Source organism: Acyrthosiphon pisum, chromosome A2 (assembly GCF_005508785.2).
Source record: "Acyrthosiphon pisum isolate AL4f chromosome A2, pea_aphid_22Mar2018_4r6ur, whole genome shotgun sequence".
NCBI classification, from domain to species: Eukaryota; Metazoa; Arthropoda; class Insecta; order Hemiptera; family Aphididae; genus Acyrthosiphon; species Acyrthosiphon pisum.
Genome location: NC_042495.1, coordinates 57,117,555 through 57,131,935, shown reverse-complemented (window position 1 = coordinate 57,131,935; position 14,381 = coordinate 57,117,555). Strand labels below are relative to the sequence as shown.

At 29.0% G+C, this 14,381-nt stretch overlaps 1 protein-coding gene across 3 annotated transcripts in view; it reads left to right on the top strand.

Moving 5' to 3' along the window:
* LOC100569170 (WNT1-inducible-signaling pathway protein 2) overlaps nt 1-14,381 on the top strand; it is a 314,202-nt gene that overhangs the window by 278,711 nt on the left and 21,110 nt on the right. For 2 of the 3 annotated variants that reach the window (XM_029488997.1, XM_029488999.1), the window contains 2 exons: nt 7,284-7,375; nt 11,257-11,386. In XM_029488997.1, coding sequence (XP_029344857.1) covers nt 7,284-7,375; nt 11,257-11,386 — 222 coding nt within the window. The remainder of the gene's footprint in view (nt 1-7,283; nt 7,376-11,256; nt 11,387-14,381) is intronic. The other variant, XM_029488998.1, reaches the window with a different exon arrangement.

Here is a 14,381-nt window from a genome sequence, read left to right as displayed (position 1 = left end):
GAATGAAGTAATGTATTTTAATAAATATGTTATAAAAGTTAGAACATATAACTACCTATATTAGATTCTGAGCGGAGCGATGAAGCTAGTGGTTTTACAATGGTGTTTATTTTTTTTTTTTTATCCTGTATACAAAATTTCTACCAGAAGGAGTGCTTTGATTTCAATATGTAGTACCTATCTTATCTTTTAGCAAATTGGATTAAGATGGTACTTTAAGCAGGTCATTTTTATTTACATATTACAAAAAACCTCTAAAAATGGGATTTTAATTTCTAACGCATTGTTTATCATCATAGACAATAAAAAAAATAGAGATTATAAACAAAAAATATATTTCAATATTAATTCAACTTACGGGCTATAATAAATAATAACAATATAAAATATCCAGACTGACAAACCATCTCCGCTCAGAATCGTTTTCCTTTTACAATGATATTATATCATTGAATTCAAGTGTAATACAATCCATCATACATTGACCCACTTGTAACCTACTGTACAGTAGAGCAACATCCACTTAACTGCTTTTTTAAATTTGTTTTGTGCATATTATTATTTAATACCAATTAAAAACTCGAAAATTTTAAATCGTCTATAAATATGGTATATTTATTTAATAAAGAGTAATTGGGTGGTGTGGGAGGCTTTGCCCCCCACGGCTCTTTTTTCTGAAAATTATCTGGACCCTCTCCATAACAAATTCATAAATACGCCACTGATGTAGATGGGAGGATTAAACTTATTAATCTGAATTTATATACATTTGAGCCATGAAACTGGTGACTTGGAAATAATAGCTATCATAATATGTATACCCATACAATGAATAGTATTATTTTCAAATTGTATAATAAGAACAAATATAGATGGTACATTTTTATTTTATTTAAAATTGTTTTTATTATTTCTAGATGGAATTCCTTTGAAAAATACAGTTGAAATTTCGTTGAAATTTAAATATCGTTTAAATTTTCCAGAACAATAATAAAATCAGAAAAATAAATTATAGGTATACTATAACTGTTTCATCTAAAACCGTATAAGTTTTACAACAGTATTTTGTTAAATCAAAACAAAAGAAATGTTCCTGTGATAAATTAAAATTAAATTTATGAAATTTTTTTATATTTTTAATTTTATTTTGGTTCAAATCAAATTTGAAGTTAGAGTTATGCCTAAAAGTGTACAATTTATTTTTATACAAATCTTCTAAACAAAGAATGTAGCTTAAAAAAATATAACTGTGTTTGTATAATAATTGTTTTATTTGATAATTTAAGTTGAATGTTTCTAAAATAAGATTTAGTTCAAATCTGGCTTTATGTTATTATATAATTTATAATAAATGCATATTATAGGAAAAACGTTTTTTTTTTCTTTTACTTTTTAACATTAATGCTATAAAATAAATCACCAAAATAAATCTATTATAATTTATAATATGTTAGTACATTGTCGATTGTGATAATAGGTATTTATTATTTAATATAATAATAGATTCACAAAATTTTAAATATTTTGTTAGAAAATATCTTATTTTTATTAAAATTAAATAGGTCTTTGTTATAAAGATGATTTACAATAAGTTAGCATAAAGTTAATTTTAAATATATTATAACTATGAACATTTCATTATTATAAACTATTTTGTAATGTGTGATAAATAAAAGATAAATAATTTATTATGTCGTCTTAGTAGGTACCTACTAAATTGCATCGTTTATGTTTCATCGTAGTTTTCTGAAGGGAGACAAACATTGGACTATTGGGTATTGTATTTAATTATGATATTTAATTAATGATACAAACACGTATCTACGATAATATACAAAGAAAATAACGATTTGATTGTCATCATACTTGTTTGATGCAACCAATTATAATAGTAACTAGTAACTAATTACTGTATAATAAGTATTTCTAAAGTTTAGATTAAAATGAAAAATAATTATATTATATAAATACTGTGGCAACTGGAAAGTTAACATACTAATGGTAACGATAATAGTATCGTTTTCATAAACCCGAAAAAGTATTAAGCTGAAAACTATGTATGAAAAAAAAACTTACATCGAATTGCACGAAACTGATACTGGTCTACGTTGAAATTGTTACGTATGGTAATGTGTGGTGCATTCAATTTAAACGAATATCGTATTATCGTATCACAAATAAACAATCCGAAAATGCTTTAACTAAACATAAAGTGTGATATAATAATTTATTATTAATTAATAAACCCCGATTAAATTGATCACGGGCCGTTTAGTTTTACTTTATAGGTTAGCCGATGTGATACCAGGATCCTGGTTTTATAGACGTCGTTTTCAAATTAAAACTACCCCACTATATTTTTTACGGCCGTGTAGCAAATTAATGAAAGGGATTACAAACCCGGCCCAAGGTTTATGGCCAACACTGTAACCGACATTAAAAACACACAATAAGTTTAAAAAAAAAAAAAAAAACAAAAAAAAATAACCGTACTAAAACTGAACACAATTTTACAAATCCTGTTTTTATTGCGACTCATATTATAAATATTATGATTCCAAGTACTCGAGTGGACTGAATTAGAAATAAAACCAATGTGGCATCGACGTATGTACGGGTACTTAAAAACCAACGCGGCCGTATAGTGACAATGATATTATTGACGGAATTATGTACTCACCCGGAGACCGTTATCATAATGCGCAAGTACGTGCCGTTCGGATTGCGGCGATTAAACGGCCGGCCAATATTTTATTCTCCGTGTGCGCTCCAGTGAATCCGTCGATACAAATTATAATAATATAATATGAATATTCACGATATAAATATAATATAATATCGAAATCTGCGACACGATTTATTTTTATCACTGTGAAAATAATAACATATTAAGGTACTTACACAGTTATGCTACAGTATAACAATAATAATTATTATTATTATTATTACGCACTTAGCTACCGAAAATACGCTGCAGGGATCGTGCCGCACAATACAATATAATATAATTATATTGTAATAAATCGTAAGCGCAACCCTCGCCCTGCACATTTTTTTTACACCCTAAGCTCGGACGAGTGGACGACTATACCCTGTTATACAATATCTTCTGCACCATGTTAATAATATTATGCTTCTGTGTAACACAACGTGTATCCATGTTGTATTAATATGCGATGCGCGCGGAATTTTTTTTATCATTCACGTCACACGCCACAAACACCGCTGCAGAGCTTTCTTCGGCGTCACCATAATAACATATTATAATATAACAATATAATCTCCCGTCCCGTACGAGCCCGTGTAACCATATTATAATATATATGTAGTAAACACATTAATGGTCGATGCGATATTATATAAGACTGCTTCTGACTTGGCATTTTTGAACGGCGCAACCCCGATGATGGGTACCTCGTTTCGGATAGGTTCCATTATTAAGTATATAATAATATTATTCACTCGTTCACAATTCATACGGCTTTGGCGCGAGGACTCCCGCTGGCCGTTCATATTCTCGTCCACACCACGGACTTTATTTTATAGTTGACCAACCCTTGTCTGTCCCACTGTTAAATAATATTATAATATTATGATGTGACTTGGCCGCTAAATGAAAAACCATCTAAACGTTTTAAATTTCGATTACATAATAACATGTCCAGTTATCTTTGAAGAATAAAAAAAATAATAATAATATAATATAATAATATATTATGACGTAATACACATAAGGTATTTTTGGGTTTTTTGTTTCCCCGAGTTTTCTGACATCTTTTACTCCACGCGTACCAATCCATCATTTTGCTGTTGTCAGCTGTGATCTAAACGATATGTAGGTACACATATTTATACGAGTAATATATAACTATACAAGAAGTATACGTAAAATGTACTTGTTATGGTTGTGTAGTACGTATATGTACTATTTTATTTATTACGTTAACATATACAACGACTATTTAGTAAAGTAGTATTTAGCCTGCACATAAGTTAAAAACAAATATATATATTTTAATATATTGCATGATTATTTAAAAATTAATTTCTCAATAACAGTACAGTCACAGTCGGCTGTAACAACTCCCGGTGGAATATTCTCAAAAGCGATAACGATAAAACATTAATAATATTCGTAATTTTAACTAAATTTGGTTTGACAAATAATTTTTAATAACATGTTTTTTTTTTATTTAAAAATAACAATACAATATGACAACTCCGTGGGAAATGGGAATCCGTAAAAACACAAAGTTGTAAAAACAATAGGAAATGCGCATCCGTGTACCTACATTTGCTTTTTTTTTTATTAGTGAAAACTTTCTGGACTTTCTATAATAAAGTTTTTCCAAGCATCAGTTAAATAAAATGTTATTCGAGTGTCTTTTTAAGGTTTTATTAACCTAGAGGTTTCCAGCCTCTGCACATAATTATTTTTTTGTGTCTTTATCCACTGCAACATTCCTTCGAAGTACTCTCCAAAATTTTTATTCTTCCAAACCTTTGTTATTATTTCACATTATTTCCTCGTTCCGTCCTCTTAGCTTTTCCAACAATATACTACTCCGTAACGTTTCTTTTATATTTTTATCCCTGCATATGCAAATGTATACATCCACAACTACTATAAGAACGTAATTATGTTCTATTTAACTATTTCTCCTTCGGCGTTGTTACACTTAAACCGTTTTAAAATTCTGTCATGTTGTATTTCATTTTTAAAGCGTATTCTTCATCGTACTTTTCTTTATACGTTTTTTATGTAAATTTTTACCCGAGCCATTAATTATTATTATTTAAATGTATTCATAATACTTAACTTCTACTATATTTTACTCATGAGAATTAATATTTTATTAATATATGAGTATATTTTATAACATGGTGCAACACCTCCCTCGTGGTCATATACATATTTTATTTGTAATTCGTATTTTGACCTACTCAGTCAATAATGACAAATATCTCATCCATAAAAATGAAATATGTATTGGGTTATATATATAGCTTAAATAATACGTCACATAGTTTGTATTTAATGATGATAAAATAATATTTAATGCGTGTATGGTTTACCTAGAACTCTTATAATATTTACCACCACAAAAATAATGAAAACATCTTTATAAAACAATATGAAAACTTTAAAGTATACTTATAATATAATATTGTGGCACGAAAAATCATTTTTATCTACTTAGAAATCAGTTACATTGAAAACGTAGGAAATAGATTTTAATTGTATGTAAATTAAGTGTCGTTTTTAAACTCCAAGTGTCGTACTATCAAATCACGTTCATTTTCTCGGTCTGTGGAAAAAAGTACTTAAAGAATAATAAAAGTTTATTAAGATTATTATTTTTATTATTATTATTATTATTATTATTATTATTATTATTATTATTATTATTATTATCTTGAGTCTTATTATTATTACCTGACTGCAGATTTTTTTGATTTTAATTATTCATGATCCCGAGAGACGAAATTAACTTTTCGTTCAGCTTATAAAACCCACAACCTATGGATATTACTGTCATACTATACCTACTAGATTCAATTATTTTTCCATTTTGGTTACCTCATTTCTCCTAATCACTTGATAAAATTACTAATTTGTTGTCTAGTAACATCTTTACTGCGTAGCACGTAAAACACCTGTAGAAAACGTATATATAATATAGTGGTATTTTTTTTTTTTGTAAGTGTCCTAACATAGAATCAACATCAATAAGTAATTCCAAATTTAAATAGTAGGTAATATAAGCGTTGTAGCTGCAGTATAACTATGAATAAAAATGTAACGAAAATGAATTTACAAATATTATCATAAAATATTGAAATATAAATTTAGTGAAATTAGGTTCGAGAGTTGAAACTCCGTAGAACAAAAATTAATAAACCTAAGTCAACTTTAATAAATAAATACTATCTTGCATTTAATTAATATATACTGATAAAGAATTAATATATACTATTAAAAGATGACAATCATAATACTTGATCCCAACATCATATTATATAATATTAGTATTATAAAAATATTAATATATTATTCAAATCTTCCAAACTTCTCGTGTAAATCATACTATATCTTTAGAAGCTCTATATCAAGCCCATATTATGGATGTACTGCATCTATTATTCTAAAAACCAAACGATTCACATTTCATTAACCATATGCAAATGGTAAAAGACACAGCCATCTGTCTATATACCATCGCTACCAATGTTCATTTCTAAACCACCAAAATTCAATTGTAGGCTTATGTTAGCTGCAGAAATTACGCCAAAAAATCCTCTTCGAAGTTTCGAAAGAAAATGGTGCGGTGACTTATTACAATGAAATTGCACAGATAAAAGTGTCGCTAATGAGGGACTTCTCTTTCAAGAATACGTGTTTTTAAAATTATCAACAACTAAAACAAAAAATTATTCTTACTATACAACGAAATGTATAGATCATACAAATTACAGTTGTAACATAAATTATATTTAAAAAATTAAAGATATTTCATAAGTTTAATGTAGTCTTCTAGAAATAATGATATGAAATGGAATCAAATTATAATAAATGTGTTTTGTATTTAATACATATATAAATACAATATTTCCGATTTAAATATTGCATGATAAATACACCTATTACTATTTTTACTTCAACATTAAACATACATTTATTATCTTGAACATAATTGTGAAGGAACAATTAAACTAATTCGCCAATTACTGGGTCTCTAGGTTATTCCAAATTTATTCAGAACGTAATATTTTTAAATATTAAAATCAAGTAAAAAAAAGTTTTAAACAAGTTCTAAAACTATATAAAGGTTTGTGATAACATTTTTTACTCATTGGATTAAAACTTGAAAGTTTTTTACTCTTAAACATTTTTTTTCACTAGGTATGTATTATTTTAGACACGACTTTGTTGGTATGTTTACTGCTCAATATTACTCTAAATGAGTATTAAAAACTATTAAAATGTAGTGTTTTAAGAGTAGTAGCCACTTTATTTGAAAATAATTTAAATAATTCGTTGAATCCTAGTACAAATTTTGGATCGGTTGCGTAGTATTTAACATGTTATTCGTACGATATGAAAGTCAAAATGCATCGGCATATATCATAGAACCAAATATTACAAACAAACAACCCCACTTGATAATCATCAGACAAATCTGAATTTTAAAATAACAAAACAAGTCTGTTGTATAATAATTTATTTAAAATTAAAAATGTTTATTGTATGTTGTTTATTATAATTTGCATTTTTTTTTCAGTAGTAAAAGGCTTGCCGTGTACGGTATACAACAAGACGTACGACAACGGAGAAACATTCAGGCTAGATTGCAGAACGCAGTGCACATGTCAGGTAATTGATAACTAATTCATAATTTATTTACCACTAAAATTTAATACTTCACATTTTTATTACAGGAACAAATTTATTATTAAGTCGACAAAAAGTATTCAGCTCGAGACAAAACATTTACCTTTTTTTTAAGACAGGCTGTTTTTTATAAATCGTGTAAAATTAAAAAAATTAAAATTATTATAATATACCGCATAATATTATTATGGTGTTTTTGAAATGGTGTTATATTGGTGATAAACAAAACGTTTCCGCATATTGTTCTATAAAACGATTAAAAATGTTCATGAAACTCCAGTGTCGAATGATTTCTTAAGAAAACAATGATTGCTTTAAGTTAAACGTGAAACTCACCAAACATATACATTTATTTGCGTTTGTAATTAAAGTACTGTAACTCGATCACTCTGAAATTTTTGACTAGTTTAAAACAAATTAATATATATTTGCATTTACAATAACAACCATGCTTTATGTTTTGATAAAAAAATAACAGTTTAATTTAAATACCTAATATTCATTAAATTATTATATATTCAATTTATATCTTATGTTTTAATTTATGTGGTAAATACTAAATACCATGTATTATTTATATTATTATGATCTAAGAATCAGAATACAATAATAAATATTATAATTAATGTTCATAATACGTTAAGTATCCAATTTCAAATAAAATAAATAAGTTTAACATTAATGCTTATATTTTCGTTAAAAATCTGAGTTATTGAACTATAAGTTCTTAAATAATTTTAACAGTTAAATCATTGTTACAATATTTTTAACTAAATCTCACAACAACAAAAAACTATGATAACACTTTTCAATTAATTTTTTAATTCAAGTTTTGTTTTATTCAAATATAATAAAGTTACCATTACATTAACGTACGTGTACGTACCTATTATCGGAACACCTTTTAAAGAAAATATAAGACCAAAATAAAACTACATATATGACTACAAATTTAACTACAATCGTCATCGATTCATATACTTTTACTTAGTTTCTATCTTTTGAAAAAGCTATTATTTAAATTGGTAAATGAGTACTATGTATCATTCGATATAAAATTCAAAAAAGATCAAAGATTGGCCTACAGACAATTTCAAAAGATTCTTTCAAGTTTGACTTATTCCAGTATATATAACTAACGCACTAACAAATTTAGTATTCTCAAGTCTCAACTCAAATATGTACTTATCCGACCAATTGCTGAAATAAAATATTAAAAAGATAATGTATGGTCTATTAGACGCCAGAACTTCGATTTAAAATCATAACAATAATAAAAATAAAAGCGTCATATATCCACTGAAGTGTTTAAGAATTTTTCATCAGAGGTAGAGGCTTTAAGCACCTAAATATACCATATTAAAAAATAAGCCTTTTTGGGCTTTGAAATGTGCATGTTACAAGACAGTTTTTCAAATTTGGGCGTTCACAATATTAAAAGATATTTTTTAAATGTATTAAAGAATGACGATATAGAATTATATATCATATATTATTGAAAATATATCATTTATATAATATATAATTTGACGTAGTTTTTATTTGTAAAATACAGTCGGACATAATATATTACCAGCACCACTGCACTTTTTTCATTTATTTATTATTTATATGAATGGAACTATCATATTTTTAGAAATTATTAAAATGAGACAACCATACATAAAGCATAATATTATTATGATACAAAAATACACGTTTTAATTTTACTGATTTTTATGTCATTTAATAACATCAATAATATGGGTTGTATGGAGATCAATAATTGATATATTGGGCCATATGGGGTCTTTCCTCCCGTAAGTACGCCAGATGTGAGCTCGTATTGCGTAACTACAGTTCACTTACAGAAACAAATAAGATAATAACCACGCTAAAATTATTTGGATAAACATAGGATATATAGTTACATACCTACGATTTCTGTGTATAATTCACATGTTTAGTACCTACATTAAACTTAACAATGTCTCTAGAAATTGGGAATAATTAAATTAAACTAATATTAGTAATCAAACTATTTTGAATAAAATAATTGGTTTTAATTGGTTTTTTTAAAAGTATTCTCTTTTATATAGATAACGGAGCTCTGTAAAGCAGTGTTTCTTAACTTGTGTTCCGCGGAACCCCAGAGTTCCACGGATCACACTCAGGGGTTCCGCGAAAGCACTTTATCAAAATATTCAAAACTAACTAAAGATCACAGGTGGCTAATCTAAGGTGGAAAAAACCGTTGGGCACATTGCACATATAATATAAAATATTACATAGTCATATTCGTACAAACTAGTATTACCGATATCGCACGCTAGTAAACGAAAGGCTATGTGTTGAATTGCCTATATCAATCTATCGAATGGCCCTTCCCAATCATCGATTACCCTACATATTTTGGTTTTTTTTCTAGGGGTTCCGCATAAAAACAATATATTTGTTTGGTGTTCAGTGATATCAAAAAGGTTAAGAAACACTGCTGTAAAGTGTATCTACAATCCCATTAACAAAACACATTTTTTCAAAACCATTATAATAATATAAATAAAGAAGGAAAATAATCTATTTTGTATTGAATGTCTTAATTAAACAACAAAAATGTCTAAAATATAATACAATTTTATTAGATTTTGTATTTTTATATTACAAAAGAAAATTCTTTGATATCAAGACGTTTAGTGATATCAAGAATATTCAAGATAAATGTCCAAATTAATTATTATTCAATAATTGTATTACAATATAAATATATATATTTTTTTAATTGATCTTAAGCATCGGACATTATGGGCATTAACATTTTGTAGATGATTACGGTCGGTTGAGGAACACGTGTATATGGGGCGAGGATTTATCACTAAAACCCCGTGTAATCACCCATCCGGGAACTAGCGATTACCGATGGTTGACCTCAGAACTCGTTAGAGACTGAGATCAAAAACCAAGCCACACCTGTCCCCTATTACATTATAATATGTGACATAAATAGTAGTTATACAAGTTAAATGCGGTCAATATGTGTTCATTTAATATACTATTTTGTATTCACAAAGTTTCAGATTTGTCACAATTATAAATGTAATTAATATAAAGATTAGGAGTATAATGAATCATACTTTATGATTTAGTAAATATTATGTTGACAAATAAACATAGGTTCGATGTGTTTGTCTAAAAGCTCTTAACTTTGTAATAATACCTACGCATGAAGGCCTCGAAATAAAGTGCAGATTTAAAATATCCTCTTCTAACACTTATTTTCTCGGATACTTGAACGTAATTATTTTCCAGACAATTTCCAAAACTGGCAAAACCCTGATTTAGCAGTTAACCCCTTATATCGTTTACAGCTTTCCGAGAGCAATATTACCTACCTTAAGGCATTAGGTTTGCTAAAGTGGCGTCGTAGCCTGTGTTTGTATATAATTTAGAGGATGACATTTATGTACCTAATAATATTTTGTTCAAGATTGTGTTTTTTATTGCGACATAGGTGCTGGTCGTAATAATAATAACAATCGAATCATCGTATGTAGACCTGATTCGTTTTTATTTATGGGACTGAAGTGGTTATTTGCTGCTGAATTCCTTTTCCAATTGAATTAAATTATGACATATTATTATAATCATAAAAACTTTCCATTGTGCTATTTGTCACGGCAATAAAATATGAAACCTAATAGAAAGTTTCTGTACCAATACGTATACATTTCGAATATTCCTGGACAAGAGCCAACAATACATAAGTTGTAGTATATACTTTCTACCATAACTATATAATAATTTATATAATCTATAATGTATATTATTTTAGTGTTTTCATAAAACAGAATAGTCATTCATATCAGTTCAATTAATTATTTTTCCAGAACGGCACTTATGCCTGTGCGTCTTTGTGTCCACAAGAAAATATATCTCCTCAAGGACTTTGTAGGCATCCCCGGTTGGTCGAAGTGCCCGGACAGTGCTGCAGGGAATGGATGTGTGACAACGTAAATAGTAAGTAATGTACAATATGCACTTTTATTGTGATTCGAAACATAAATTAATATGTTTACAACACAAATATATACAAAACAAAAAATATTAAGCCATAACGAATAAAACAATAATATGATCATATAAAAATACATTGAACCTGAAATTGGTATAAATCTATCGATTTAAAATCGACAGCAATAATATAATATTGTGCCACAAGAGTGCAGGGAAGTGAGCTATTTCAATCGGGGGCAACATTTATGGCATGAGACACAGCTGAGGGCCGAAAGCCCAAGACTGAAATTGCATTCCCGCACGAGCTACGTATATAGATACTATTTTTTGTTACACCTCTGTCACCTCCGAAAACGCTTCTATCGATATTATGATACCTAGGTACTCCATAACGAACTGTTCTTTCAGTTCTCGGTAATCGATATCTAGATGCACTAAACTGTTTCATAAAACAGCACGGAAGTAACACTCCTACCAAAACGTGTTCATGTATTAATAATCTGATTTTGACAGAAATGGGAGATTTTCACTTTTCCAAGGTGGGAGAAAAAAACCATTTATTGTCCGCTAGATGGAAAAGGGACATTATAGAATGCTTCGAACTCCATCGAAAATTAGACTTTTAGAGCGGGCATACCAAAAAAATTATTTTTAATTCCACCGATAGAGACTTGCAGGTATCTTAGGAACTATTTCATTCCGACTTCCATTGGTACAATAATATTTTCGTGTTCGCTTTTCTTTTTTCGGGGAAGGTTAATTTAACCGTGTCCCAGGAACACATGACAGGTCAAGATAAAAACGAAACAAAACGATTTTTACGAGAGATTGGTATAAACAGGAAATTACATTGTATAATAATATCATAGTGTCCCGAACCAACGCGTCCGCACGCTCTGGCGGATCGCATTCGAGCATGACGTGGTGACGACGAATTGATAACGTCTTTTTAGAGATTACGGAGGCGGTGGGTTTCGATCAATGTTTCAAATGGTCACACACACACAAACGCGTACATACACACACACACACACACACACACACACATGCACCTTTGTGCGGCGCTTATATGCGACGTCACGTTCAATTTCAAAAGAGCCCTTCGAACCGGAATAGCATAGACGGCGGCCAAGGAAGGCAGAGAGAGAGAGAGAGAGAGAGCTTTTAAAAACCATGCACGCGAGTGGAGCACTTAAAACATACGCCACAAATCTTTCGTTCTCGGTCGCCCTCGCTGCAACCGCGTCTTTCCATCTCTCTCGTCCGACCACACGAGCCGGGCACACACGATTCGCGGTCTCATCCCCGGCGAAACGGAAACGCGCGTCTTCGTTATACATTTATGGTAACGATTAATATATTATTATGATATTATTATTGCGTTATGCGCACCGTATCCATTATTCGTGTTCTGCACTGCGGTATAGTACCTATCTATATTATATGTTGTTGTGCGTTTAACAACGTAAAATATTGTCTCGCTATCACAGTAGAACTTATAATAATATTATACTACCTACGAGTTTTCGCGGAACAACAATAGTCGTATACATATCCACAAAACTATATCGCCCTTGTAAGTACATGGGTAAGTACCAGCGCACACCATCCGACGTAATGAAATTCATTCATTCGCTAAATATTTAATTTTATTACAATTTCGATTAAAAACTACATCACCAACTGATATTTGACTTAGTCGTCGTTTTCGATTTACTATAGTACTTTATTGATGACCAAGTCTGTTGACAGAGCAATATTGAACACCTGAACAAACTAACAAACCAGCTTTTTGATTTCCGTGGGAAAAATAAAATTACTTCCTGCCAACTAAAATCAAGGTTTCCATTGTACCTACTATTAAAAATAAATACGACTACAGAACACGTGACGTACACAATATAAAAGTAAAACTAATCGACTTATATGGCTCCAAGTAACCGTACAGATTTGCCGTTATTCAAATAAATCGTGGGCAATCAAGTGAAAACCACTGTGTTATAACATTATGTACAATGGGCAAATTTGATAGTTAATATAATATGAAATAACAGAATTTAACATTTTAGGGCAGGCATTCGGCAGCATCACCCGACCGAAAACATTTTGATGTCGTGGTTTTTAATTTTTTTTTTATTTTAGCAGGTCTCTAGGCCACTGTCTTTTGAGTCTTCTACGTACATTGTCAGGAAGTGAGGTGGAAGAAAGTTGCTTTATTAATGGATTACTGTGAGAGTTTAAATTGGAGTGAAATGTAGAGTAATGTGCTTTTGCTAATTGATTAAGTGCAGGAATTTTTAGGTTTTTGTGAAGATTATTGTTTGTGAAATACCAAGGAGAAGATGTTATTAATCGTAGGCAGATAGATTGAAAAGCTTGAAGCAGCGTGTTGGTGTAAAATTTTAACAATTAACCATATTTATTCACCATATTTAGGTGCTTATTAAGGAGTTACCTATAGAGATTACTGCAATTTCTATACAATTTTTCCCATTAGATTTTGTTTTAATTTTTCTGAAAATTTTCTGAAACAACCATGACGTTCAGAATCGTTTTGATTGTAGTTTTAATGCAATAGTCACTTTCTAATTTACTATACGCCCACTCAAGAAGTACACCCAAAAAATATATTTCTTTATAATTTTGTTTACTCTAATACCAATTTAAGAAATCGTGTATAATATAATGCGTTCGTCATTTCATGAAATAAAAATGGAATAATAATACTAACGGTTTTTTTCAATGTTATATTCCGATATTTGAGATTAATTAATGCAATTACTTAATATAGTTATTCAATTACCATAATAATGTTGAGATATTTTAGTTTTTAAAAGATTAAAATTGTATAATTGAACAACAAACTTAGAAAATCTAATTTATTGACTTTGAATTGAAATCTTACAAAGCTAAATTATTTATCTTAGAAAAATGATTGTTGATAATTTGACTTAATCAGGATTGGCATGATACATTTTTGACGATAACAGAAAACAAT